A 26,394-nucleotide genomic window follows, 5' to 3' on the forward strand; every position below is an offset into this window, starting at 1 on the left:
AGTTACGACGATAAACCTAGACATGGTGGTCCCAAACCCCAGACATCCTCGACATTCCTCGAACACGATGAGACTGATACGTTCTTACTTTTTCTGGGTAGCAAACTCCGGAAGTTACCGGAAATGCAACGAGACGAGATTCAAATGAAAGTACTCAAGTTTGTACAACACGAAATGAAAGCCTTAAAACCAGCCTGACGGAACGAATATTGATGCCAACCATATTGTTACTTTGATTAGTACTCAAAATCGCCAAAATAAATACATCGAAGTTGCGAGATAATCTGCGTCAAGTTCCGTAGTTCCCATCAGCTGTTGTGCCTTTGGCATTCTCACCATTCTGACCAACAACAACAAATCCTTCCTAAGACAGACAGACTCGTGGTCATCCGACCTCCTATTCAGATTCGGTCCGAACGATCGTTTGTCCTTCCTGATTTGTGGCTCATCTTTTGTCTCTTGAGCCAGGATGGCCCAGAAAGACGAGGCCCCACCTCCGGGGTTCCTTCCGGGCCACACCCAGACGCTGGATGAGTTCTCGCAAACGTGTTTGAAAACCATCGCCCAAGCCATCCAGACTTCCAATCAACTTCCGTCCAAAGAGAAGAAGAACTTTGAGTTCTATCAGACTTTCAAGGCTTTTCGCCACATCATGGACACGGAATCATCGGCCATTCTGGGCCAAATGGAGAAGCTCATGCGTTGGAATCGATTGCGGGGCAAACCCTCGGGTTTGTCCGTGCCCGATATGATGGATTTACTCACGGAATGCAATGATCAATTACTCGAGCGCATTAACATCAATCTGGACGAAGTGGCGGGCTTGAAGAAAACTCACGATCCGGTTTTGTTGCATATCGCGCCCCGAGCCCAAGTGAGATTGTCCGGGCAGTGGAACGCCCGGGACGGTAAGACCAATTCGTCGGAGGATAACACGCCCACCAAACTGGTCACGGCCAAGTATATTCCCCGTCCGCAAGCCCGATTCAGAGACTGTATCGATAATTCTTTGGGACCTTTCATCCCGTCGTTGAAAGAGAAGCCCCATTCCCAGAAGCCTTTGTCCATTTTGGTGGAGCAAGCTGATGATGGCTCCGAGTTCTACAGTCATCCTTACCAATACGAGTTGACCTTATTTCAACCCCGTAAGACGCAAATGCAACGTGTGGATCCAATCCCTGAGGTCATCGTCAAAGATCAGGCCAAGTACACACTGGTGAACGACTCTCCAGCGCTCATGGCCATGATGAAGGAGTTGAAAAAGGCCACGGAGATTGCTGTGGACGTGGAACATCATTGGTATCGTTCGTTCTTGGGCATCACGTGCCTCATCCAAATCTCAACGTGGGATCAAGATTTTGTGATTGATCCGTTTTCCTTGTGGCGAGAGTTGACGGTCTTGAATGAGGTCCTCACCGACCCGAAGATTGTGAAAGTGTTACATGGTGCTGATCATGACGTCATTTGGCTTCAACGGGATTTCTCTCTGTACATCGTCAATCTGTTTGACACGCATATTGCGGCCAAAACCCTCAATTACCCTCCGGGGACTCGATCCTACGCGAATTTGTTGCAACGGTTCTGTCAAGTCCGAGCAGACAAGCAATTCCAACTGGCAGATTGGCGGATTCGACCCTTGCCCGAGTGTATGGTCGATTACGCTCGAACTGATACCAGGTATCTCTTGTATATCTACAAACGTCTCAAGAACGACCTAATCGACCAGGGCAACGAACAAAACAATCTCTTGCGAGCCACGTGGGAAGGTGGCACTCTCTTGTGCCAAACGCGCTTTGAAAAACCACTCATGACCGAGCGGTCCCATTTGGATTTCTTGCTCAAGAGTAGAACCATGTTCAATTCGCGCCAGCTTCATGCCTTGTCAGCCATATTCCAGTGGAGGGATAAAGTGGCTCGCCAGGAAGACGAGAGCCCATCCTATGTCTTACCCAATCACATGTTGCTCAAGATTTGCCAAGAGCTCCCACGAGAGATGCAAGGCATTTTGGCTTGTTGTAGTCCTGTTCCTCCTTTGGTGAAGCAGTCACTTCATCCCTTGCACATGATGATTCTTGCAGCTCGAGAACAGCCTTTGACTCATGTCCATGTTACTGAAGCCGAACCCGTTCGGGCCGTCATTACTTACAGCATGACTGAATTAGTTAGTGATCCGCTAAAATCGCCCTTGGATTTATCCAGAGTCATGGATCTTGATTCTCAAGTCTTGATGGATTCGGACGGCAAGTTCTTTGACAATGCCATGTCCACCCAAGGGACTAAATCTCGTCCCATAATTGGCGTGTTTGGACCAACTCCAGGCAAAGGCTCTGAGGAGCAGAAGAAGCCCATCGTTGAACCGACACAATTTCTCAGTCCCTATCAACGCTTTGTCATGTTGAAGCCTTATCTGAAGTATCTGGAAGCTCAAGGTGATTCGAAAAAAGATGCCACTGACAAGGAAAGGATTGAGTCCATCAAAGAGCATTTCGCAGTTCTGACTGCACTCACGACGGCCGGGGAAAAGAAGGTAGATGAAATTGAAGTAAAGAGTGATGACAAGGGCGGCGAAGAAGAACCTCCAGTTGAAGATGAAAATGAAGGTGAAGAATACGAGGAAGAGGAACGGCCAATCAAGAAATTGAGAGAAGGTATTCGACCCAAGAATTTGTCCAAAGAAGTTCAAAAGCACAGGCGAAACGCCCAAAAAAACGAAAAAAAGAAAATAAAGAAAAAGCAGCAACCCAACACTGACGAAAATCAAACATTAAAAAGGAAGAGTGCGCAATCAGATACCTCCCAACAACAACAGCAATCAGTGAGCGATGATCTTGATTTCTCGCAATTCCATTCCAAGAAGAAACGCCCGAACAACCAAATGAACGAATGGAAAGACTTCAAAGATGCCACCAAGAAAGGGGGCTGCAAGAAGAAGCGATTTCAAGGGGAAAACAAAAGCATGTCGTACAAGAAATAAAGCCTTTACGCTCGGTTCACTCCTGATCAAGCAGAACCTGCTATCTATTTTTCTCTCTAATCTTTCCCTTCTTCTTTTGGTATGATTTCAGAATGCCTTACAAATACATCGGTGTGAAGTCCCTGTATGAGGGCCGACCTCTATTTAAGCTACTATGTCACCTCAAGGATTTTGGCAAGAACCGAATCGTGTATCGCACTTTCGAATACTACCAACATCCCGGTGAGATTCATTTCTACCGTATTCTCAAGGCCCAACCCGAAATGGACGAGAAGACCTTACACGGGCGTGTCGTGGCCGAACGTATTTTCCGCGGCTTACGCCTCACCAATCCCGTTCTTCTCTCAGAGGAAGCCTACAAGCCCGATTTTCGACTCGTGCCTAAAGAGGAAGAGAACGAGTTCTGTCAGTGGGATAAAGTGACGCAATATGACATTAAGAAGCATGCGCCACATCGCTCTGAATTTATGGCCATGCCTCCATTACTCAAAGAAGTAATACGTCGTCAACGTTTAGCCCGAGGCGAGAAAGTCGAAGCTAAAGATCTGCTTCTACCCGCCTACAAGATTTACTCTGGCGATCACAATATCAACGAGGGCGAGGTAGATTCGTCCATCCTCTCGGACCACATCACCCACCCTTATGATACACACAAAGACTTTGATCCCGCTATGATTCCCGATGAGTGGAACTATGAACGATACAACCTCCAAGTGGGCCATCGGAAGTGGTCGGGCTACGTGGAAGGCCACGGCTGGGAAGAACATCTAGCCAAGGAAGAGGCCGAACAAGCTTATCTAGACAAGTTAAACCTTAAAGCCAAGTTGCAAGAGCAACAAGTGTAAATAAACGGGATTGTTCTATTTTACATTCTTATCTCAATGCTACCGACCGATGAACAGCGGTCCACTCAATCTGAGAGTCTTCAATTAGCTTTGGAGGTGGCCGCGCCACAGGCGTCGTAGAAGCGAGTGTCGATGAACTTGATTCGAGGATCATCGGGTCGGATCACGCTGTAATAGTTCTTAAAAGGTTTTTCGATCTCGGGCGTATCCATGGACATCCTGTAGGCCAACACACCAAAGGAGAACACGAGCATAGGAATGCAAAAGAGTAACTCCGGAACCTCGGCCATGGCGTTCTTCAAGAAGGATCCCCCGTATTTCTCAGGCGAGGCCGAGGGGAAGAAGCGGAACTTCTGATACAAAGGCTTGTACAAGCCTGGATTGAAGCGAACGATGCGAGAAGACATGATGCCCTGGCTTGATGCCTTCCAAGATTGGAAGAAATATCTGAAAGAAAAAGATGGGTCCACAATCAAGTTGGGAAAGGGTCTAAGGGCTGATTGGGGGATAGTATCAGGTGGAATGGGACTGGAAATGATCACCTTTTAGGCCAATTTGATGGAGACTTTAGGAAAAGATGGCGTGTTTAACACAGCCGTCGTCAACGGAGGATTGTTTTTTTTACGAAATGGAACACTCCAATCAGCTGCTTTTCAGTGTGGCAGAAAGACACATACTAAAACAGATTGAGCTTTAGAAATATTATGTTTGACTAGATAGAAAACCGAGAGCTAAAGGCTCAATGATGAATGAAAATCATGTCGAGCCAATACGTTCTTGGGGTCTGTTGTTTACCATAGACCATAAACCACATACCACTAAAATAATCTCATAAGGCGGTTTCTGTTTCATTAGATCCAAGAGATCATTTTTGCTTTTCTATCCAGGTCATTTTCCTACCTTTTACTTGGAGAGCGGCAAGAGAAGCAGAAGCACGTTTCTGATTCAGCATTTTATTGTCGTGTTGGGCGTTTATTTGCATGGCGCCCCCTTAATTCACAAATCAAAAAGAAGACCGAGAAGGCGATGATAGTGCGTTGTTTTCTCTGGCAATGATTCTCTCTCCCTCCCCAGTGTTAGACAATTTTTTACAAACAATATGTATATTCAGATGTTTACATGTTTTGTGTTTCCGTCTTCTCCGAGTACTTTTCTTGTATATTTCTTAGCCACCCTGATGCGACCCCATGCTTTGCTTTTGTGTGGATGAACACGGATTTTCTGTACTACTATCCTCCTCCAGTGGATCCTGTCCTCTTCGCCACCTCTTTTCTGAGTTCAATTCAAAGCGGCTAATTCAGGCTCACAATCTAATTTGAACCCCTCGAAATCCCTGTGATCGCTGCCACCATGGCCACGGTCCTGGTGAGCGAGACCGAAAAATTGTATGTGTTACACGGCGTGCAAGAAGACCTACGAGTAGATGGACGGGCCCGTATGGACGTGAGGCCCATCGTGGTGGAAACTGACCTAGTCACGCACACCAGCGGTTCGGCTCATCTCCGATTGGCCAATTCCGACATTCTTGTGGGCGTCAAGGCCGAACTGGAGGCCACCACACCCGCTCGTCCCACTGAAGGTCGGCTGGAATTCTTCGTGGATTGCTCGGCCAATGCCACGCCCGATTTCGAAGGCCGTGGCGGCGAAAATTTGGCCACAGAAATCAGTCAGGCCTTAGCTCGGGCCTATCAGAGTGCCCACGTGTTTGATCGACGACAGTTGGGCGTCTTAGCAGGACAACAATGCTGGGTCTTGTACGTGGATATTCTCATCTTGGAGTGCGGGGGCAACCTTTTTGATGCCGTGTCCATGGCTGTAAAAGCCGCCCTCTCGAGTACCCGCATCCCGAAAATCTCGGTCACGGCCGTGGATGGTGGCGAGCCCGAACTAGAGCTGTCGGACGACCCGTTTGACGGGGCCAAACTGGATTTGCGATCCGCTCCGATTTTAGTGACCCTCTTACGGATTGGTAATTTTTGTGTGGTGGATCCCACGCCCGAAGAAGAGGCGTGCGCCTCGGCGGGTGTGGTCATGGGAGTCAATGTCCAAGGTCATGTCACGATGACCAAAAAAGTGGGTAGTGGTAGTTTCCATCAACGGGGCTTAATCGAGGCCTTAAAAAATGGTACCGCCATTGGCGTGGAGCTCAACCGCCAGCTACTAAATAAACTCGAAGAGGAGGACCTGCAAGGCTATCAACGACCCAAATTCGGGTTCTTATCTTGAGTGGAATCCAGGTTGGATCATGTTTTGAATGTACCTTCTAATGAGTAATTAAACTGATGTTTGAAAACGCCCGCCCTGTTTCCCGCTAAAGGCTGCTTTCCTCGCTCTCCTTAATCTTTAGGCCGAGAGTGATTCTGAGTCCGTCACAGCCGCTCTCGCCTCGAGAAGAAAGGCCAGTGGAAGGAGGGCGAGTCTGGCTTCGTTCCGATGGAGCCAGTAAGTGAGTGAGTGAGTGAGTGAGTGAGCGAGCCTGTGAGATAACCTTCTGTAGAAGAGTAGAGGGATAGATATCGATTAGTTTCCAGCTCCACCACAGAAGTCACGATAACAAGGGACGAACGAACGGTTTAAGATCCTCAAGAGAGATGCCCATTTCCAAAGTGAAGTATGCCCGACTCACCAATATTGGCGATCCCAAGGATGCCGCCTTTGATTTTACATCGGCCTTTTCCTACAACGAAGAAGGAGGTGGGGAATATGCCAAGCACGACTTTGGATCAGCGTTCAAATACCGCGATCCTTGTGTCAAGGTTCGGATTGATGACGAAGGCGCGTTAAATCACACGGCCAAACCGTCGCTCTTCTTAACGGCCACGTCCTGGACCTTGACCGTGTTGAGTTACTTCTTTTTCCTGGTCACCATTCCCGTCAGCTATTGGTTCTTCGTGAAGAAGATGGGCGAGTTCGAGCGACTGGTCATCTTCCGCTTGGGCAAGATGATCGGAGTCAAGGGACCGGGCCGGTTTGTGGTCTTTCCATGGATGGATCGGATCAAGCGAATCGATGTGAGAGCCTCGGCTTTCTCCGTTCCCCCTCAGCAGTTCATCACCGTGGATGGGGGAATCGTGGAGATGGGGGCCGAGATCCAGTATGGCATCGTGGATGTAGTTACCATGATCAGCGAGGTAGCGGATCATCAAGATATCCTGCGCTCTTTGGGCAAGACGCTCCTCATTAAGATTCTGGTTAAGAAAACCGTTACCCAGTTGCAACGAGATAAACGGATGGGCGCCCAAGAAATCATGGATGAAATCAACGACCAGGTCCGGAAATGGGGTATCAACGTACAGAGCGTGACTCTCTCGGAGCCCAAGATCCTCAAACAGGCGGATAGCGGCAGCAACACTGCCGTCAGCAGCATCATGAAGGGATTAGGGGTCAAGGGCGAATCCAAATATCCCTCGCCCCAAGAGTTTGTGCGGGTTTCCCACGGATTGGAAGAGCCCCAACAAGATACGTTCTCAGCCACCAGTCTTTTGGGCGCCACTGGACTGGGAGGAGGAGGAGGAGCAGGAGCAGGAGGAGTAGGGGGTGGGGGGCCATCAGCTACCATGAATATGAGCATGCTTCAGAGCTTGACTCAAGGAGGGTCCGTGAGCAGCAACATGGGCATGGTCAGCCAGCCCACCGAGACCAAGGTGGAAGAGCTGCCCGCCAATTGGGGCCGATGCTTGGAGGTCATTATCAATAACGAATTTGGTCTCATCGAGGACGACGCCCATGGCGTCTATGAACTCGAGATCACCGACACCGAGTCCGGCAAGGACGTGTACTTCATCGAGCTGAGTGTGGAGAAACGGTCCGTCTCAACGGAGAATACCTCCGGCAAACGACCGGATGTTTCGGTCAGCATTTCTTCCCCAGATTTGGGCAATGTATTGGATGGTTCCTTGGCCCCGCTTCAAGCGTATCTCACTGGTAGAATCACGGCCAATGGGGATGTGAGGAAACTGATGTTCTTTGACAAATTATCCCGCCGAGGCCACAAACCAGGCTCTATGTTTAATGTCTAATTACATTAATGATGGGTTGGAGAATACTCGATGATTATGTATTGTCATTCTAAGAATGATCCATCGCATTTCTGTGAGCTCTTGTCAAATGATCAACACCGCTACATGCCGTCATTCTAGAGTAGGCGGACTCCCTATTGATCTCCCAAGTACAATTTATGCTAGTCAAATTTGAACCCTCCTAATTTCAGTTCATCACTTACTAGTAATCATTTCATCACTACCTTGTAGCAATAAACATGTTCCAACAAATAGTCATGTGTTGTGTATTTTTTATTGGCACAACAATTCCGATGAGTATATAGATAATCAACAAATTATGAAGGTCGGAGCTCCTAACTACCCGAGATCGGAGTATCTTGACCGACTCATTGATGTCGGATTATTGGGACGTTGAACTATCAAGTTTGGAGGCGGAAATCAGGTAGTTGTTCATTATTAGAAAAGGCGACCGGAGGTTCAGTTGGCCCATGCAGTTTGGGCATGGGTAGAACGAAAAGAAAAGTTTGCAGACTTAGAAGATGTGATCAAAGATGCATCGGTCGCGAGTGTTTCAAGGCCGAGACTAGGCCTGGGTTATTTCAGACCCATGCAAACATTTATTCCCTATTTCGATGCATGTGACTTATATCCACCACTTCATCAGCTTCGGTTTGTCTTTCGGGCGGACTCCTCTGCCGGGAGCTTTGGGCGGAATTAGACATATTTCTTAAGGGTGTGGCTCCATTGGCGTCGCCGGATCGTGGCAATCCGTCCATGCTATCCGCAATCATTGAGTTCAACACCTCCATCTTGAACACCCGAGGACGATTGAACAAATCCATGAGGAAGAACAAGATGATACTCGCAAAGCACAGCCCCACGAAGGCCCCCATGACCACATCTCCGGGATGGTGCTTGTAATCGGAAATCCGCGTCAGAGCAATGTAGAAGGCCAGGCAGAAGATGCCAAACTGAAGAAAGGGGCGGACGATTTTGAGGCCTCGGAAGATGATCTTGAATGTGCGAAAGGGCTTCTTCGGTTCCGAGGTAGGCAACCGTGATAAGCGAGCGTGAATGTAGACCACGAGAAAGGCGGCACAGTAGAAAGAAAACGACGAATGTCCGGACAGGAAGGACTTGCTCGCCTCTCGCACTTCATGGTCATCCCCCTCACAGTCATAGTCGATGACATACTTGTAATTGCCGTGCTCATCCTTGCAGGTCGCCTCGTCCAAGGGGACTTGGCAAACGCTCAGGAAGTAGGGCCGCAATCGGCCAATCTTGTACTTGGCCATCTCCGTGGTCAACAAGGTGCAGAGAGCGCCCAAGGCAAAGTATCCCAACACTCGATAAAGCTCGATAAAGACCCACGGGATCCGCCAAACCCGCGGTCCTTCCGAGTGTTCGAAAACGGTGATGTGCAGAAATTCGATGGCCGGCACCAGCAAAATGACGATGCACGACCAAATGAGCACGCACTCGCCCACGGTGATCTCCTCGGGTAAGTTGGGATACTTGATAGAGTTGTCATTGCAGAAGAAGCCCCGCTTATAGGGCTCCATATCGCCTTGGAGAAAGACATAGATGTGGAGCATGGGATACACCAGGATGAGTATAGCAAAGAACTCGATGAAGAAGCGGGACACCAACGAAGACGTGTTGGGCACCTTATAGCGGGAATTGAACGACATCTTGCTCCTCGGGGTGTGGTCTGCGATCAAATTGGACTCGACGGCCTCATCATGGGGAACAATCATCTTGATGTTGGGTGGAAATCGTCATGACTAGTAGTCAGTGTATCTATCGGGGGCGATTATCAGTGTCTTCAAGCAATAACAGGAGGAACGAACAGCAGAACTCTTTGCGGGCTAATTAATCATCAGGCACCATTTGGCTCAGCCACAGCCATCAGCCACAGACTCGGTCGGAGGTCACCAGCCACTCACACAACCACAGGGCATGAATGCCTTCTGCATGCACGCATGAGGAGCCAATGGCCAACCTTATCTCACCCTCCAATCCGTCGGGAAATAGTTCAATGTTATGTGTGTGTATGTATGTATTGACAAACGATTTCCTCTCTCACAAGATGATAACGAAGAATTCCCTTCTCGCGTGGTGGACGACGGATGAGAGACAAGGAGTGCGTGCAGATAGCCGAACATGGACCAGATCTTAGTATTGTGCTACTTGCTTGGGCGTTTCTCTTTTCTCCACATTATGCTCAAAACATGGCCTCTGTGGGCTTCACATGACAGGCACGGTTCAAACAGCACTACTTGTTGGCATGAAAGCTCGAATGGGGATATTATTGGAGCAGGTGCATGGATGGACCAAATCGGGAAATAAATCGAGGGAAACCTGGTAGGTCGTCCTCTTCTAATGGAGCCCCGGATATGTCCTTTCTTTGACTCCCTGCCGCTGAGTCAAGTCCGAACCGAGGTTGTAGTGGAATAGGCAGGCATGCGTGGCTTTTTGATCCTGTGCATGAAACCTTCACTCTCTGTAGGCCACCCCAACTAACTCACTGCCCGATGGGCCGAAGAGCATTAAAGCTACTAGTATACTAGTATACTAGCTAGCTAGAACGATGGGGCTTTGTCGTCGAAAAATGACCTGCGACGAGAAAAAGAGTGGGAATCTCTGTTCTCACTTCGCCAGGTATTAGCCGATGTGTATCGTCGAGAATTCATGTGGGCGTGACGATAAAGTACAAGGTAGAACATTTTATTCCATGTACAAGAGAATGAATTTACAACATTTAAAAGTCATGATTAAACATAGATTGGCTCATACCATCATCGCTTTGTAGTAATAAGCAAACAAAAAGGCTCAAGGCACGGTAGTTATGTTAAAATTTTTACATGTTAAAAAAAAAGTTCTAGGGATGGAGCGAGGTATTTCGGCGTTTTTTTTGACAATGTTTTCTGACGTGGTTTTGGGAGAATGAAGCCGGAGAACTTGCTTTTCATGCCTGGACATCATCGTCTTTGTTCATGAAACGTTGTATATATTTGGGTTTGCCGGGGATAATGGGTGTCTTGAATTGGAGTTGTCCCTTGTGAATTGTCACCCGGTAGAGATCTTTGCGAGTCACGATACCCACGACATCGAACAAATCATTGACAACGATCATATGGCGCATGCCAACCATTCGGAATTGCTGATAGCAATAATCGAGGCTTTGGTGCGGCTTTACGGTCGTTGGGGCTGGATCCATAATCTTAGAGAAATCCAAATATCCCGTGAATTTGAGCATGTCTGAGACGTAGATTTCGTAGATATCAGTTTGGGTTGGGTACACATTGGCATAAGACTCCCATGAGACTTCTTCGTCCATTTTGTCTTCCAAGTGAGCGGCCAAGATCATTTGAACCACATGATGTCGTAGCATGAATCCGCGAAGGCGGCCATGACTTTGATTGACACCAATCTCGTCTTCTTCAGGTGGATCCACAACGGGGAACCCTCCATGCGGGCAATTCTCCAATATGTCAACGACTTCCTTAACCCGCATTCGCCGTTGTAGACATATGACGGGTCTGCGGTGCAAGAAAATTTCGAAAAATTAAAACAGTTGCAACCGTGATGCACAACAAAATCGTGTTTCTTACCGAGCACAAATTTCAGAAACTTGAACCTTATCAGCACCTTTGGGAGGAGTCCAGGCCAATAATGGCATGCCAGCCAAGTTATTGTGGATCTCGTAAATTCCTGAACAATGATTTGAGTTTTCAGATGAAAAAAGGGTCAAAGTGGGAAAAATATCATATCAAACTTACCTTCATTGAATAGATTGCCCATACAGGTAGCGACAACGCAAGAAATGATGATAGGATAGGCATAGGTCAAATTTCCTGTGGCTTCCATCATGATACAGCAAATAGTTATGTATATCCGAACAGTTCCAGCCAATTGGGCAGAGGCTCCGACCAAAGCATACTTGCCAACATCCCCAAAGTTCATGGCGGGAAAATAGAGCTGTAGAAAAATACCCACAAGTCTGCCCCAAGCTGCCCCAATTAGGAGGCTGGGTATGAACAATCCACTTGAAATCGAAATCCCGTAGGTGAAGACACTAATCAGGAAGTAGACGATCACGAACTCGATCAGGCTCGAAGAATTATAGTTATTAACTGGAGCATGAAACAGGTCCTTCACGGAATTCTCAGGGGTAGCAAACCCTAGGTGAGAAAGAAAAGTAATACATTGATCAGAAATCTTAAAAGCTACACTAACCGGTTGTGGGACTTACAGATAGCAGCTCCCGCATGATATTCGCCGTCATTGCAATACAGTTGCATTTGGTACGGGTTGAAGTCCTTGGCTCGGGGCTTGCAATCGGGGACCACCATCATGCTGTAATAAGCCAGGTTTGTCACGGCCAAGGAAATGGCTAAGACGTGAAACACCTTGGACTTTTTGGATTGAATGAAGCTGCTTCGGTAGGTCGTGATCCACTTGTTCAGCTGGTTGAACAAAGCCCCAAAGCAACCCCCACAAACCCCCATGGCTACGAAAATCAAGAATTCCACGGTCTGGTATGAGGCATCGCTGAACTTGCCAAAGTTGATCAGGCCTCCATTGCTCATGTCTCCAAAACTTCCGTTCTCATAGCTTTTCCCCAGATTCAACACGAAGAAGCTTTGACAGGAGCAGATCAGAAGCCAGAACAAGGTGGTGGGGTTGAAGTGACTCAACCCCTCTTCAATAGCGAATATGATGCCAGAGATCGGCGCTCCGAAAGCGGCGGACACACCGGCAGCCGCACCCATTCCCACGAACTCGCGCTTATCCAGATCGTTTCGAAATTGGCGGAAAAAATTGGTGTAGATGTTTAAGCTGGGGGCCATACCTTGAGTCAATCCTGCACCCATGCCAGCACCCAAATGAATCATGGGGCCTTCTTTGCCCACGGGAAATCCACCCACAACGCTGACAATCACGCCATAATACTTGGACACCAAGGTCGAGAAACACATCAAGCCGGATATCTTGATTCCATTTAAATAAGCCTTGATGTGAGGGATGCCCGAGCCCACGGAGAGGTGCTTCCATACGCCCAAGAGACCTGCCAAGCCACATAGAGCCCCATTGATGGCAAGAATAAGGGCTAGGGGATTGGTGAGGTCACGAAAGCGCGTTATTCCGTGCGAGAGCAAGTTCGAGAAAAAGGCGTACTTGAAGTTGGACAAGTATCGGATGAGGAATTCGATACTGAACGCTGCAAGAGCCGTAGTAGTTCCAATCCACAAGACCAAGAGCAATTTGATCAAGCAAGCCAGAAACCGATTCTCAGAATTGGCCGTCCGGGCGAGGTAATCCATACGATAGTGGGATTGCCCCTGGTGAAAGTTCATACTTTCCCAGGTCAAATTGACCACCTCCAAATTACCCCGAGATAGTACACCCACGGGTTGTCCCCAATAAGCTGGTGAATGGATGCGCCCCTCCGATCCGGGCTCGTAGCATTGGCTGGAGGAGATGCTGCCCATTCCATCCCCATCGTCATCCTCGTCGTTATCCACGGGCAATAATTGGTCTTGATCCTCGATCAGTCCGGCCTCCAAGTCCGGAACAATGGGAGCAATAGCCTGAGCTTGAGCCTGAGCTTGAGCCTGAGGCTGGTCTTCAGCCTCGGAACGAAAATGACGAGGCGGGTTGGAAAACAATCGTACATGTCGACGATTCAGATCATGGGTTAAACCAGCGGGAAGCTCCTACATTAGACGGAAGGTCTAAGAATGAAGTCTTAAGTTTCAACAACATGGAGTACGATTGTGACTTACGAGTTGATTGTCTTCCATGGTGTTACGTCTGACGAAACCAACTTTGTCAATGATTAACCACGTTAAACGCCCCTTTCAAAACACCCAACTACATACGTACACCAAACAGCAATGAGGGCGAACAAAGACGTCTCTATTCTTTGTTGGAGAACCCTCAATAGTTAGCTCGCTCCCGCTGAGGGCTGACCGACCATGAAGAGAGGCAGAATCGGCTGAGAAGCCTGCCTCAATAGATAGGCTGACCAGCGGGCTACATCAAACAAGCTCCAGCGTTTAATTCTTAGCCTACTACCTAAGGTAGACTGCGAAGGGTTGGTCTCATTGAACTGGAACGGTTAGAGCTAAATAGCGAGAGTTGGTAGCACTCTGGGAAATGGGTCAACCCTTGTTACTACATTCAATCCCAATGGGTCAGCCAATATTCGGTTCAAACTGGTTTTGGATGAAGCACAAGTGCACTTCAGATCAGGGCTGGAGTTTGTTGATAAGCTTTTCCTGAGACAGCTCCACTCGCTCAGAGTGAATGAAAACAAGTTTTGCCCATAGATTTAGATTTTAAGGGGCGTTAGATCGGAAGCGAGAAGATTGCAACATCGTACACTGGCGTTCCGCGGAAAATTTCCTAATTAGTTATGCCGAAACACGGGCAAATTTTGGTGGCAACTTCATATCCAAGTTATTGCTCCAAACCTTAACAGCATGCTTGCTCCAAATGCACCTCTTTTATGTGATGCTTCCACTAATCCGTAAAAATCATTCTCTGGCAAAGCACAGTTCTACTTAGAAACTAATCAAGTAACTAATTCAGAAAAGCAGCTTAGATTCCCTCAGAGTGTCATCTAGCTGGGCTTATTGCTTTTTCAAATCGTTTTCTGGTCATAATGTTGGTATATGGCAAAGTACAAATTTGAGTAGGCCCCTTTCAGGCCATTCAGGGTAAACGTTATTCTCCACCGATTAGTTGGCGGTGTTACTTTTTATTTTAAATCTTAACCTGACCTCATCAAACCTAATCTAACCTTACCTAACCCAACCCAACCTAACCTAACACGATATTGATAACCCTTAAAGTCTCTATCTAAACCTGTTAACATTTTGGCACAAATTTAAAAATAAGCACCGCCAACTAATCGGTGGAGAATAACGTTTATCGCCATTTAGTACGACATGTCCAAAACAATCAGAGTGACCAAGGCCTGGTTCAAATCGCATGATGATCGGGTCTTGGGCGTGTGGGATCGACCCAGGTCTCGAATCCAAGAGATATCATACCATAACTAAGATCAAACCAAAAGCACTACCGCAAATTTGGCCTTCCTTCATGGAGCAATCGGTGCACTCAATTTCTGGGAAACTTGCATCATTTATGCCAGGATAGAGCATGCTTCAACTTTGTACGAGATGAAGAACTGGTCTAAACTCGTCCGTTCTGTATCATGGAGGTCCCCATCCCCAAATAGTTCTCTATTGCAACGTTGGACCAAGTTGCCCACCCATCTGTGATTTGATGTAATTCAGTGGCGTCTGCTTGATCCCCGTGAATGCCAATCCCGGTTGCTCTGCCTTCAACACGATGGCCATTTATAGTCAATGTTTCCCGCGCTTCTGCTTCCATCAAATGATGTTCTCTAGGCCGCCCAAGACCCCATTCATATTGAAGCACTCTCTGAGCTCCTCCCCCCATTTAAATCAATCGCCTCACCCGCCCCAGTTTGGTATCATGTTCGATATCGATGGTGTGATCGTACGCGGCAAGAAGGTCCTGCCTTTTTCCCCCGGGGCCTTTCAACGTTTGGTCGATTCTCAAGGCCGATTTCGAGTGCCCACGGTGTTCGTCACCAATGCGGGCAATTCCTTACGACAAACTAAGGCTGATCAATTATCTGACTGGCTCAATGTCCAGGTGAGGCCCCGGTAGATATATTATATTAATTCCAAAACTCGGTCGTAAAACCATCACAATCTTAATAGAACTCTCTTTGTCTTTGGGATCCAGGTGACGGAAGATCAGGTGGTGATGTCGCATTCGCCCCTGAAAATGTTCACCAAGTATCATAATAGACACGTGCTAGTCACGGGTCAGGGACCTGTAGCCGAGATTGCGGCCAATTTGGGCTTCACTAATATCACCACCATTTCTCAATTGCGGCACGCGTTTCCGTCGCTCGATGTGGTGGATCACAAACGTCGGCGTACCGCACCGTGCTCATTTGAAACCTACTTTCCTCGCATAGAAGCCGTGGTTCTTTTTGGCGAGCCTATACGATGGGAGACGCCCTTGCAGCTCTTGATTGATGTTCTCACCACTCAGGGTTTGCCTTGTCAGGCCCCGAAAACCGTGCCCTACCCTCATATTCCCATCTTAGCTTGTAACATGGATTTGCAATGGATGGCCGAAGCCGTTCTACCTCGATTTGGTCATGGGGCATTTCTCACTTGTTTGGAAAACTTGTACCAAAAGATTACTGGTCACGATCTCGTGTACTCAGCCTTGATTGGCAAGCCATCAGAAATTACCTACCGACACAGTGAGCACATGTTGCAAGCGGCCGCCAAGAAAATTGGACTGGACCAACCCGTTCAGAGCATCTATTGCATTGGGGATAATGTGTGCACGGACATATTTGGTGCTAATTTGTACCATAAACAGTTGAGCAAACTCGCCAGTGAGGAGGTCTCAACTCATCAGACTCCCCTGGCCGCCAGTCGAAGCTTTGAGCACTTGATGGGACCCGATGAAAGCAAATTTAAACCCGAAGCTAAACGGTGTTACTCGATACTGGTCGAAACGGGCGTATACTCGTTTGAAGATCGGGCCTCGCTCAACTGGAATCACTCACCGCGAGATTTTCTGCCTGTGGAGGAGAAACTCCTGGAGCCGTCCTTTTTGGTCCCTAACGTAAGCGATGCCGTGGACTTGATTCTTCAAAGAGAAGACTTTCATTAAATCACTCATAAGCAATATTTTGCGAGATCTGTGTTCATGTCGATTCGATTGCATCACTAGATCAATTGATAAGCAATAGAAATGCATCTTCATTTATGTACGCCTGAGCACTGCCATGTCCACGTACTTTCAATTTAATTCTGAAGTGATTAGGACGTCCTTATCGATGTTGGCACTGAGGAAATCAGCAGGCATTGTGATCACCGAAGATATTGGAAGATCATTGATCATCACAGTGTTGGTCAGGTCATCACCCGCTATTTCTAATACGACAGATTGGTCCTCGCTCAGTGTGCTTGGATCCGCTCCTGGGGCTGGCGAATTCTCCACAGACCTCTTACCGGATCCTCCATTCTCGGGCGACTTCTTACAACGCTTCTCATGCTTCAAATTGTTGTTCTTGCATTTGTTGGGACGTCCACAGAATTGACATTTGAAAGGCAACTCGTCGGTATGAATAATTTCGTGAGCTTTCAATCGGGAATCGTGTAAGAACCCTTTTCCACAGACACCACATTTCAAAGGCTTTTTCTGATGTTCGACATGAATGGATACCACGTGAGACTTGAGAGTGGACGAATTCTTAAACGTGCTCCCGCAAGCCTCACATTGGTACTTGCGATCACGGTGAACGGATCGTCGATGGTCCACCATCCTCTCGCTGAAATGGAAGCAAACATGAGACCGACACATGGGGCAATGCTTTCAAAGCTGGAAGCTGTGGATTGGAAATCTCAAATACGATTCTTACCGATTAGAGAAGGTTTTTTGGCACACATCACACTGGACTCCCTCGGTATCGATGACATGGACAAACTTCTCGTGGATCCTCATCCTCTCCTGAGTGGCAAAGAGTTTCCCGCAGAAAGTGCATTGGATATCTCTGACTTTGAGGTGGACTACTTTGGTGTGATTATCTAGGCGATGCTTGTCCACAAAGACCAGATTGCACTCGATGCAAGAATGGGCATCTTTTCCTTGATGAGCCACGCGGTAGTGCTTCCGTTTGGAGACGATCGAGGGAAAGATCTTTTCGCAATTATCGCAGCTGTACTGCTTTTTCCGAGGATTGTGGTTTTTGCCCATGCGGTACACGTGGCTTTTGAGCGAGGTCAGAAGCTTGAATTTCTTGCCACAACTCTGACAATCGTACTTGAACGAATCATCGTGCTTGTCCTCGTGCTCGAGCCTTTGATGGATGTGCTTGAAGGCTCGTTGGCAAAATTTGCAAGATAAAGCTTTCTTGACTTGAGATTGAGTGCCTTGGCCGTGGCGATTGAATTTATGAAAATCTAAATGCCGCTCGTCCGTGCTGAGGAAGGCACATTCCGAGCATTCGACGTGATTGTCTTGATCCTTGTGTTCCTTGTATTCGGCCAAATTGGCCAATTTGGTGGCACAGCAATTCACCTGGCGGTATTCAGACACTTTCAGGCCATGGCGACTTTCGCAATGCTTGGAGAGCTCACCCAGATCCTGAAAAGTCACGTTGCAACAAATAGCCTGTTGATTATCCGCGCTCAAATGATGTCTCCGCTTCAGATGGACATCAAATGTGCCCATGATCTTCTCGCCGCAGCAGATTAAAAAGCGGCTATCGTCGACTTTTTCCAAATGAACACTTTCTTTATGCGTAACAAAATGAACCTCATCCTCAAATTTCTGATCACAGCACAACAAATCCTCCTTTCGAGGTCGCCTCTTGGTCAGCTTCTTCTTAGGTGAAATCCTCGTTTTAGCCGTGCTATCGGACTCTGAATCATCCGTATTCCCTTCATCGGTATCGACTTCTTCGACCAAGGTCTCGTTTTTCACCTCAGGGGCTGGCGTGGAGTCCAATCCGGGGCTCTCAGGTTCCTCCTTCCCTTCAAGGGTATCGGAGGTGATTTCGTAATGTTCCAACCTGCGATTCTTCTTCCGTTTCCGCTTTGATCGCACCCAAGTCTCGACCTGATCCTGTTGCTGCTGCTCCTCTTTGACCTCCGGAACCACCGGTGCATAACGACTCTTTTCCAATCTGAGCAAATTCTGAGCTGGGGACAAGGTGTCCAAATCGGAAGGCACTTGTCCCGCGTACATAAAATCTCGAATAGCTCGGAACTGCTCGGGTTCCAAATCCGGAATGATGACCACGCACGTCTGTCCATCATCCACGACATGGTCCAAGAACAGATCCTTGAGGAACCCACTGTGCGAGGCCAGTACCATTTGATGGGCCCAGAATTGACTCTGGCCCACCCGGATCTCGACATCGGCCCAATCTGAGCCCTGGTCCGAGTTGAGATACTCAATCCAATGGGAAAATGGGGCATCACCCATTTGGGGGCGAGACTGAGCCATGGGGGAGCAAGGGCCGAAGTTCAAGCTCAACTAGCGGTTATGAGTTGAGCTAGTCCTTGGCTGGCGAGAGGCCCACTGGACGGCCCATCCAACGGCCTCCAAGGGTGAGTAGGTGACTCAAAAGGCAAGGTGACTGGATGAACCGATACGTCCTGAAGAATTGAGACACAGAGATTAGGGACCTGATTTATTTATGTACACAATGCTCAACTGGCAAAAGAGCTGAGAGGTTGCAGAGGAAAACGACCACATCAATCAATCATACAGTCGAGATATTTTGCAACAGTAACGCCATTTTGAACTGAGACTATTTGAACAATAGCATCCTTTTCTTCGGAATTGAATTAAACAGAATCGGTTGTCTGTAAAAAAAATAGATTAGAAGCTTTATGTCCTACCTCCCAAAAATGTATATCAATGCTTCAAGAAGTTCAAATTATATAATTCACACTCTGGATATTAATGATCCAAGATCAAGTCAAAACTATAGAAGAAATTGGAAAAAAAACAGGGCAATTTTAAAGAAAAGAATGAAATCAGTTCCTAAAAGTTCATTCATGACTTCATTTTTTGAGTATTTTTTCTTAAGCACTTCCTGAAAGTTTGCTCTGTTCTACAACACGTCAACAACTTTTGCAGAGTTGGAGACAAAACCTATGGTCGTTAAAAAGTGAATTTTGAGATGACAGCTGTCAAGCTGCTCTACATACTCTAGCGTTATTCATGGAGGAGTTAGAGCAAAGACAATTTGGCGCGCTTGTTCAGGGCACAAGTCTCTCATCATCTCTCATGAACCTATCTGGGGCCGATTTGGCAGTTTGTCTCCAATTACTGTTGGTCCATGACCTGCAACTGTCTTCATTGCGGTGAACACCTACACACTTACCATTGGCTTTACTTTTGCAACCATAATGATGTCTAACACATCGCAATAAAACAATATCCAGTTAATGTACACACGGGTTAGACAATACGATTTCGGATTTGAATGGTATTTAGGAAACAAGTATGAGTGTGGGATGCTTTTATTAATCATTGAGTCCATTTTCTTTTTTGCTTTGTTGCACCAGTATAAATGCTGCATGGATTTATACCTACATTCAGGCACTGTTTGTGTTTAGAGATTGGTTGAGCCCTTTCCAACCCAGCCCAACTAAAACTATTGTATTGAACCATTATTGCTTAAGTCCTTTTCTTGTGGGGGTCAGATGAATGGGTCTTACAATTTAGCGCTTAATTTATCATAAAATCAACCTAATATATAAATGGTTTCTATGCAATATTTTTTTCATTTCAACCAAAAACTCTTCAAAAGTTACAATACGCTACGTCATGGACGGAAGGTAACCAACGCAACCTTCAGTGTATGCAAGCTGCTGACATCTCAGAGTTCATTTTTTAACGACCATAATCGACAAAACCGAAGAGACCGTATGTAACAATATCCAAGAATTAGCACACCTGAAGTCTAAATCCAAGGCTAATAGAATTCGAAAAGTCCTGAATTAAAGCCTTGAGCATGACGTTGAACGAAAGTGCTTCGGCAGTGGTGTCCTTGGTGTTTGCCGTTCTCACGTTCTCGAGCATGCAGATATTCAAGCTCCAGTTCCAGTCCAGTCAGGGTGGGACCATCTTGGGCGGGTTGACGGGCTCTCTCATCTTCGTGTTCCTTCTCACGACCTTAAACAACTTGGAGCGCGTCATTTTCGGCAAAGGGTTCCAAGCCAAGTGGTTCGAGGTGGGATTGAGCCTTGTGATGGCCGTCATGGCCTCGGCTGCTGTTCATCGGGTGTCAGCCTCAACTTGTTTCTTGTTCTCCTTGGGCATGCTCTACGGCATGGCCAAGATTGCCCAAGATGCGTACGGATTGGGATCGGTGGGCTCGTCAGGACACGCTCATCACGACAAGGGCAAGAAGAAGAAGTAAGGATCGAGGAACAAGAGGCAACCCAAAGATTTAGAAGCTCTCATAAATTTTACGTTGTATTTGTTCTGGACAAAAAAGGTACTGGATTGGCCTTTACTCACAACACCCTGGTTGTCATTTTGCATTTCCTTCGAATCTCGAAAAATAGATTGCACCTATATCTGCAGTTTTTGTGTCAATTATGAAAATAATAATCTTTGAGCCGGTCGACTTTGGAACATCATTTAATGGTATACAAGTAGATTAAGACATAGCGTTCAATCTTCTTCATCGTCTTCGTTTCGTTTGAGACTTCCGAAAACTTGGGCTGGAATGGCTTGCTTTTCCACTCCCCCGATTCGGGCAGGTTTGGGTGCTTTCTCGGTTTCCTCTTCGTTTTCCTCGTCGCTATCGTCCTCGTCATCATCATCACCTAAGTCGATCTCGGCCGGGTTCACTGTGGGCTGTTTAGCCAATGCCTCAACTTCCTTGGATTGAGTCTCCCCACGGACAAATGAGACGGAAGACGAATTTGTGCCGTCTTTTTCGACCGCCTTTGCTTCCAGAAGTCGCATCTCATCCTTGATGTCCGAGTCCGGGCTAACAGCGGCCAACTCATCCAACGTGGACGGGGCATTAACGCCATCTTGCAACATCTGAGCCGACATCATGTTGACCTGAGTGTTGTAGATATGTTGAACGGATCGCTTGATTCGTAACATCTCCCGTACCGTGTCCTCGTTACCGTGACGAACTTCAAAGTCTTTCCATGCGGCCCAAAACTGTGGTGCCACTCGAGGATCGCACATTTGTGAGCAATGCCCGTAGATGGCACGAGCTCGATCAATTTCTCCCAATTTAGTCTCCATTTCGGCGAATCGTTGACACATATCGCGTGCTTCGCGGTCTTCCAGGACTTCGATGGCTTTTTCGTAGATTTGTCGGGTCCTGGTCACGCCGTAGATCTCGGCCGCTTTCCGGAGATAGATATTGAACAGGGCGCAGCGTTCGGACTTTTCGACGGCATCAATGGCCCGATCGTAAACGGCCATGGCGTGACGAGCCATCCCGTGCTCCTCTTCCAATTTGGCGAACAGCAAAAAGATGGGCTTGGCATACTTCTCGGGGCAAGTCTCCAGGCATTGTTCGAACAGATCACGAGCGCGTTCCAGTTTCTTTCCACCATAGCGTTCCAAGAACTCGGAGAGGTACGTGTTCCAGATATCAAAGACATTAGGCCATCGGAAAAGAGCAATGCCTTTCTCGTAGCATTTGAACGCCTCTTCGAAATAGTTGTTCTCCTTGAGGAAAAGTCCAAAATTGATAATGATTTGAGGAGTAGCGATCTTGAGATCAAGGATGCGATCATAAACCGCCTTGGTCGACTGAAACGTACCAAAGCTCTCCTCCAGATCTGCGTACAACGACCAGACTTTGAGAGATTTGTGCAGACGGACTTGAACCGTTTCGGCTGCATCGTGGTAGGACACTTTACGAGGAGGCGGAGCCGTAGCCCGTTGCAAGAGTTTCAAGCATTCTTCGTGGTGATCGTGTCGGAGTTCCATTTCCACCCATTCACACCAGACATTGGCCAGATCGTCGACTTTCAAATATGACACATGAGTGGCTTTTTCGAAAATGATTCGAGCATCGCCAATCTGTTTATTGGTCTCGTAGAACTTGGCAAAATTCACCCAAAGTGAGTTCAACTTGCCCACCGCTTGCTTGGCATCCACAGTCTGGACGGCTTCCGTGTAGGTACTAATGATCTCGTGGGGTTTACCCTCCAGCAAAGTCACGCGCTTTTGCCATTCCGCCACATTATGCGGATTTTGCCGCAGCAACACTGAATTCAGCAAAAGCGGCCGTCGCTCCATGAGGTCTTCGAATCGGGCCATGAGCATTTCAATCTCCAATTCTTCATCCTGCGAGGGTTGCTCGTTGCCCTCAAGGTCTTCCATTCGCTTGGACAGAGCCAACTCCTCGAATTGAGCGTAAGCGTCAAACACCTGGGTAAAATCTCTGACCGTGGTCACGGTCTGGATTGACTCCTCGTAAATATCCCGTGCCCGCTCGAAAAGACCGCTTCGGATATAATAATCGGCCAATGAATTCCATAGATGGCCCACCTGATCCGTGTATCGCCGCAGACCCCCGCGAATAATCGCGTCCACATTGAGCGATTTGACGTCCAAGGGGTTCTTCGAGATCAATTCACACAACTCGTACCACAAGGCGTGGTTCGACTTGCCGTGTTTCGAGACAAAATCTTGATTATTTACGATTTTGGCCAACCACTTGGCGGCTTCATCCAAATTCCCTGCTTCCTTTAGGTAGTCCACGAAATCCTCGGCTTGCTCAGGACACAACTGAAGATATCGGCGGAACACTCGAACCGAGGTTTCTGGAATCGGGTGTCGCTTGATGAAATTGACATAGATCTTCCAGATGCGATCGTGTTGGGTGATGGGCAGGGCGCGTAAGGCCCGATCCAGGACGCGGCGAGTACGCGTGATCTTCTGTTGGGACACGAGAAAGGTGCAATAATCCATCCAGATCCGGGGCATCTTGTGCATGAAAACCAGGGCGCGCTCGAAGGCGTTGTTCACTTCTTCGAAAATCGGATCTGTCAGACATCGGCCTTTGACTTGCTTCCGACGGACCTTGAGGTAGTGATACCAGAGCTTGTACGACCCGGGTAGCGCCTTGAGGGCTCGCTCGTACAACAGGTTCAGACTCTTTTTCGGGGCTTCCGAGCGAGCGTCGATGTAGCGCAACCAGGACTTGAGCGAGTGCGGATTCCGGAGCAGCTCCTCTTCAAAGGGCAGGTCCTCGTCATTGAACACCACGTGAATGCCGGAAGAGGGCGCATCCAGAGCGGCCTTCAGGTCGTCGCCGCTTAAGGTCATTCTGAAGGATTCCAAGTTTTGTTCCCACTTTTCCGACTGATCCAACGTTGATGACTACACAGAGCTAGGCGAGCTTGTGTTGTTGATGATGGCTTTGCTTTGCTTTGAGGATTTGAGGATTTGAGAGTTCACTTTCAGCGACTTTCAGACTCTGAAGAGCAGGGTGACCATCGGAATGGTCGATCGTAAAAAACTAGTTTCCCTGAACGTAAAACTTGTTGGTTAGTTTGACATTTGACAGGACATAAATTCCAGCCTCAAGACCAAGATTCTCAGTTGTTGACGGAGAACAAGGAAGGCTTTAGATTTGTAGCCTGGTTTTATTGCAACCTTGGCTAGACAGGCATGAAATTTCCACTCGTTGAAACTCTCTTCGGCTACCAAACCAAACATCATAGATAGATTGATTTGATTGAAATCCGACGGGGCCTTAAATTTTCAAATATTCGACCAAACCTACTTTTCTGGATAATTTAGCCACGACTCCAGACCATATGACACACTTCAAACGGGAATGGCTGACTTTTTTGACGACTTTTGCTTTTAGTTGTTACAACTAAGTTGCTTGAAGTTTGTCTTTTTGTGTGAGTAAATTTGCAGTACTTTCAGCAGAAGTTGACATGCAAGACTTTAAGAATCCTAATGTGACAATTCGGGTTGGAAAAAACAACCACTTGAGCGACAAGTGAACTTTTTATCATTGTTGCTGTACAAAACTAAGTTGTCCACAGGGTTACTTCATGCCTTTGGTCGCAGAGGCAACATTAGGAGATGGAGAAAAGCTAAACCCATTTCGAAGACACATTCATCCACTCTGCTTTGTGTTACATGGAAACATGTTTAATCCGAGACACATTTGATCAGCAACTTTTTATTCAACGGTTAGCTTTATAGGTTTGCTTAAATATTTGGAAATTAGTTTCTATGATAGATATACGTGGATGGGAATGCATAAATGAGTGATCTTTATAGTAGTAGTCTCTATGGTTTGTCCATTGATCAGCGAATCAATCTAATGAACGAACCGAAGGGTGGAAGGCTGTAACGATTCAATAAGTTGTACAAAGTCCTTAGGAAAAACAACGGGAAGAAAATTAGAGTACCATTCACTAGATCACAGGGGTTCGTCTTGAATCATTGGATTGAGTTGTCTCACTTCGAAAAAGCCGTGTTTCAGGTGGGAAGATCGGAAGAAACGACGACATAAGTTGCGGGCTCGCAACCTATTGCCTCGTCACTTACTGTGTAAGCACATTTGTATAACATAGAAATGCAAAATAGCACTTCTTTTGGGATTGCTAGAAACCTCTGCTACTAAATAAGTGGCTAAAACACCTGACTTCTTGGTCCTTTCCTATGGTCATCTTGGACGAGATAATGACAAGAAATTTGGAATGTCTCTGATCACATCACACGCCGTTGGTTTGCTGAAGAGTCAGATTCTTCAACTGCTTGTACACAATGTCCACGAGGCGTTTCTTATCCCGATCTTTCTTGTTCATGATACCAAACATATTCTTCTTCTCAGCCTCCTTCAATTTATCCAAGAGAATCAAGGCGTGTTGTGGCTTCACCCGAATGTATTTGGATGTGGGATTTCCATAATCGGCCAGGTAATTGCTCCAATCCCAACTGACAAACAGATCTAACAACTGCCTTAAATCAGAAAAGCAAAGTAGGAGCACGCCCTCCTGAAATGATAAAAGTGGTCTGAGAGTCAAGGAGTCATTCTGGGCCAATTCTTCGCCGCACTCACCTCTAAACCGGTAACTGGCTCACTTGCTGCGAATTGCTCGCATTGAACCACATCCAAGTCCAATTGCTGGATGAAACCGTGCGATAAGGCTTTGACACTCTCATCTAGGAGCATGGCTTGTATGCACTTGGCCAAATATTGCAAGGCCGACATGCACGTTTTCTGAGCCAGCTTGACTGGCAAGTTCGTAAAGGATAGGAAGACACTATTGAGGAATGCGATAAGGTCGGTCAACCACGACGAAGAAGTGCCTTCAGGCTCGGACATGAGCCAATCGTAACTGGCCAACTCGATGAATTCGTCCATTTTGGAAATGAGTTTGCAATGGATCTCTTCCTCAGCCTCAACACGAATGTCCTTAAAAATGGCTCGAGCTTGCAGCCGAGACTTGGAGCTATTTTCAAGGTTGGCGCCTGCAACGGAATTAACAAACAAGCAAGCTACGATTGATCTATTTTGTATTATCGTGTCACATTCATTAACCCTACCTGTGATGTCTGAGATGTATTTCTCTAAATGAACGTTCGTTTCTTCCAAATGATAGGTGTTGATGTCAATCTGGATGAGCTGGAGTAAGCTTAGATTGGAGGTGCGGATCAAGTTGGATAAACATCCACTTAATGTTGGAGTTAGGAGGGTGTTGGTGGCCTTTCGCACGGCTTGGTCGATCTCCTCGAAACTAAGGTGGAGATCTTGCGAGAACTGAACACACGACAGAATGAATTCTTTCACTTCATTGTACACTTTGGGCACCATGGCAGAAAATGGAAATTGTCGGGGAAAGGGTGCTTCCTCCAATGATGGACTTGTCAACGGGAAGTTATTTGTGACACTAGAATATTCATCTGGATTGTTGACCTGCAAAAGAAGAATTAACTTTTGAGCATTTGAGCATAAACCAAACTAGAGACTTAGAACAAAAACCTA

The 26,394-nt window shown here is 47.1% G+C and overlaps 12 protein-coding genes across 12 annotated transcripts in view; 6 read left to right on the forward strand and 6 right to left on the reverse strand.

Moving 5' to 3' along the window:
• Positions 1 to 344: 344 nt before the first annotated feature.
• On the forward strand, positions 345 to 3,067 carry LOC131888938 (exosome component 10-like). Its single transcript, XM_059237895.1, has one exon. The coding sequence runs from the start codon at positions 470 to 472 to the stop codon at positions 2,972 to 2,974; it is 2,505 nt and encodes an 834-aa protein (XP_059093878.1). The 5' UTR covers positions 345 to 469; the 3' UTR covers positions 2,975 to 3,067.
• LOC131888940 (uncharacterized) lies at positions 3,067 to 3,842 on the forward strand. Its single transcript, XM_059237898.1, has one exon. It carries the CDS (start codon positions 3,067 to 3,069, stop codon positions 3,817 to 3,819), a length of 753 nt encoding a protein of 250 aa, XP_059093881.1. The 3' UTR covers positions 3,820 to 3,842.
• On the reverse strand, positions 3,815 to 4,518 carry LOC131888941 (uncharacterized). The gene is made up of 2 exons (XM_059237899.1): positions 4,362 to 4,518; positions 3,815 to 4,266 (listed from the first exon to the last, which is right to left on the reverse strand). Exon 2 carries the CDS (start codon positions 4,224 to 4,226, stop codon positions 3,900 to 3,902), a length of 327 nt encoding a protein of 108 aa, XP_059093882.1. The 5' UTR covers positions 4,227 to 4,266; positions 4,362 to 4,518; the 3' UTR covers positions 3,815 to 3,899.
• A 426-nt stretch (positions 4,519 to 4,944) lies between these two features.
• LOC131888899 (exosome complex exonuclease RRP42-like) lies at positions 4,945 to 6,116 on the forward strand. The gene has a single exon (XM_059237847.1). It carries the CDS (start codon positions 5,170 to 5,172, stop codon positions 6,043 to 6,045), a length of 876 nt encoding a protein of 291 aa, XP_059093830.1. The 5' UTR covers positions 4,945 to 5,169; the 3' UTR covers positions 6,046 to 6,116.
• Positions 6,117 to 6,247: 131 nt separating this feature from the next.
• On the forward strand, positions 6,248 to 8,090 carry LOC131888896 (stomatin-like protein 1). Its single transcript, XM_059237843.1, has one exon. The coding sequence runs from the start codon at positions 6,411 to 6,413 to the stop codon at positions 7,836 to 7,838; it is 1,428 nt and encodes a 475-aa protein (XP_059093826.1). The 5' UTR covers positions 6,248 to 6,410; the 3' UTR covers positions 7,839 to 8,090.
• A 3-nt stretch (positions 8,091 to 8,093) lies between these two features.
• Positions 8,094 to 10,342, reverse strand: LOC131888898 (phospholipid phosphatase 3-like). The gene has a single exon (XM_059237845.1). The coding sequence runs from the start codon at positions 9,575 to 9,577 to the stop codon at positions 8,438 to 8,440; it is 1,140 nt and encodes a 379-aa protein (XP_059093828.1). The 5' UTR covers positions 9,578 to 10,342; the 3' UTR covers positions 8,094 to 8,437.
• A 189-nt stretch (positions 10,343 to 10,531) lies between these two features.
• On the reverse strand, positions 10,532 to 14,092 carry LOC131888893 (H(+)/Cl(-) exchange transporter 7-like). The gene is made up of 5 exons (XM_059237841.1): positions 13,610 to 14,092; positions 12,076 to 13,540; positions 11,603 to 12,004; positions 11,435 to 11,534; positions 10,532 to 11,362 (listed from the first exon to the last, which is right to left on the reverse strand). The coding sequence occupies exons 1-5, from the start codon at positions 13,625 to 13,627 to the stop codon at positions 10,789 to 10,791; spliced, it is 2,559 nt and encodes an 852-aa protein (XP_059093824.1). The 5' UTR covers positions 13,628 to 14,092; the 3' UTR covers positions 10,532 to 10,788.
• A 729-nt stretch (positions 14,093 to 14,821) lies between these two features.
• Positions 14,822 to 16,663, forward strand: LOC131888897 (haloacid dehalogenase-like hydrolase domain-containing 5). Its single transcript, XM_059237844.1, has 2 exons — positions 14,822 to 15,512; positions 15,606 to 16,663. The coding sequence occupies exons 1-2, from the start codon at positions 15,183 to 15,185 to the stop codon at positions 16,554 to 16,556; spliced, it is 1,281 nt and encodes a 426-aa protein (XP_059093827.1). The 5' UTR covers positions 14,822 to 15,182; the 3' UTR covers positions 16,557 to 16,663.
• LOC131888894 (zinc finger protein 708-like) lies at positions 16,574 to 19,068 on the reverse strand. The gene is made up of 2 exons (XM_059237842.1): positions 17,308 to 19,068; positions 16,574 to 17,217 (listed from the first exon to the last, which is right to left on the reverse strand). The coding sequence occupies exons 1-2, from the start codon at positions 18,894 to 18,896 to the stop codon at positions 16,686 to 16,688; spliced, it is 2,121 nt and encodes a 706-aa protein (XP_059093825.1). The 5' UTR covers positions 18,897 to 19,068; the 3' UTR covers positions 16,574 to 16,685.
• A 740-nt stretch (positions 19,069 to 19,808) lies between these two features.
• LOC131888900 (keratinocyte-associated protein 2-like) lies at positions 19,809 to 21,031 on the forward strand. The gene has a single exon (XM_059237848.1). It carries the CDS (start codon positions 20,416 to 20,418, stop codon positions 20,821 to 20,823), a length of 408 nt encoding a protein of 135 aa, XP_059093831.1. The 5' UTR covers positions 19,809 to 20,415; the 3' UTR covers positions 20,824 to 21,031.
• Positions 21,032 to 23,948, reverse strand: LOC131888892 (pre-mRNA-splicing factor syf1 homolog). The gene has a single exon (XM_059237840.1). It carries the CDS (start codon positions 23,709 to 23,711, stop codon positions 21,081 to 21,083), a length of 2,631 nt encoding a protein of 876 aa, XP_059093823.1. The 5' UTR covers positions 23,712 to 23,948; the 3' UTR covers positions 21,032 to 21,080.
• Positions 23,949 to 24,566: 618 nt separating this feature from the next.
• LOC131888388 (exocyst complex component 6B-like) overlaps positions 24,567 to 26,394 on the reverse strand; it is a 3,744-nt gene continuing 1,916 nt past the window's right edge. Inside the window, exons 4-6 of the mRNA XM_059237231.1 lie at positions 25,956 to 26,326; positions 25,468 to 25,880; positions 24,567 to 25,402 (exon numbers count right to left, since the gene is read on the reverse strand). Of these exons, the coding sequence (XP_059093214.1) occupies positions 25,121 to 25,402; positions 25,468 to 25,880; positions 25,956 to 26,326 (1,066 nt within the window). The 3' untranslated portion in view covers positions 24,567 to 25,120. The remainder of the gene's footprint in view (positions 25,403 to 25,467; positions 25,881 to 25,955; positions 26,327 to 26,394) is intronic.

This window comes from Tigriopus californicus, chromosome 10 (genome assembly GCF_007210705.1).
Source record: "Tigriopus californicus strain San Diego chromosome 10, Tcal_SD_v2.1, whole genome shotgun sequence".
Lineage (NCBI taxonomy): Eukaryota > Metazoa > Arthropoda > Copepoda > Harpacticoida > Harpacticidae > Tigriopus > Tigriopus californicus.

Bases quoted from the DNA above. Each gene is read 5' to 3' on its own strand.
- LOC131888938 (XM_059237895.1), top strand. From the start codon at position 470: ATGGCCCAGAAAGACGAGGCCCCACCTCCGGGGTTCCTTCCGGGCCAC.
- LOC131888940 (XM_059237898.1), top strand. From the start codon at position 3,067: ATGCCTTACAAATACATCGGTGTGAAGTCCCTGTATGAGGGCCGACCT.
- LOC131888941 (XM_059237899.1), bottom strand. From the start codon at position 4,226: ATGTCTTCTCGCATCGTTCGCTTCAATCCAGGCTTGTACAAGCCTTTG.
- LOC131888899 (XM_059237847.1), top strand. From the start codon at position 5,170: ATGGCCACGGTCCTGGTGAGCGAGACCGAAAAATTGTATGTGTTACAC.
- LOC131888896 (XM_059237843.1), top strand. From the start codon at position 6,411: ATGCCCATTTCCAAAGTGAAGTATGCCCGACTCACCAATATTGGCGAT.
- LOC131888898 (XM_059237845.1), bottom strand. From the start codon at position 9,577: ATGATTGTTCCCCATGATGAGGCCGTCGAGTCCAATTTGATCGCAGAC.
- LOC131888893 (XM_059237841.1), bottom strand. The intron at 12,005-12,075 runs GTAAGTCCCACA...TTTCTCACCTAG, and splicing joins TCATGCGGGAGCTGCTATCT to GGTTTGCTACCCCTGAGAAT. The intron at 11,363-11,434 runs GTAAGAAACACG...CTTGCACCGCAG, and splicing joins GTTTCTGAAATTTGTGCTCG to ACCCGTCATATGTCTACAAC.
- LOC131888897 (XM_059237844.1), top strand. From the start codon at position 15,183: ATGGCCATTTATAGTCAATGTTTCCCGCGCTTCTGCTTCCATCAAATG. The intron at 15,513-15,605 runs GTGAGGCCCCGG...TTTGGGATCCAG, and splicing joins CTGACTGGCTCAATGTCCAG to GTGACGGAAGATCAGGTGGT.
- LOC131888894 (XM_059237842.1), bottom strand. From the start codon at position 18,896: ATGGCTCAGTCTCGCCCCCAAATGGGTGATGCCCCATTTTCCCATTGG. The intron at 17,218-17,307 runs GTAAGAATCGTA...CTTCCATTTCAG, and splicing joins CAAAAAACCTTCTCTAATCG to CGAGAGGATGGTGGACCATC.
- LOC131888900 (XM_059237848.1), top strand. From the start codon at position 20,416: ATGACGTTGAACGAAAGTGCTTCGGCAGTGGTGTCCTTGGTGTTTGCC.
- LOC131888892 (XM_059237840.1), bottom strand. From the start codon at position 23,711: ATGACCTTAAGCGGCGACGACCTGAAGGCCGCTCTGGATGCGCCCTCT.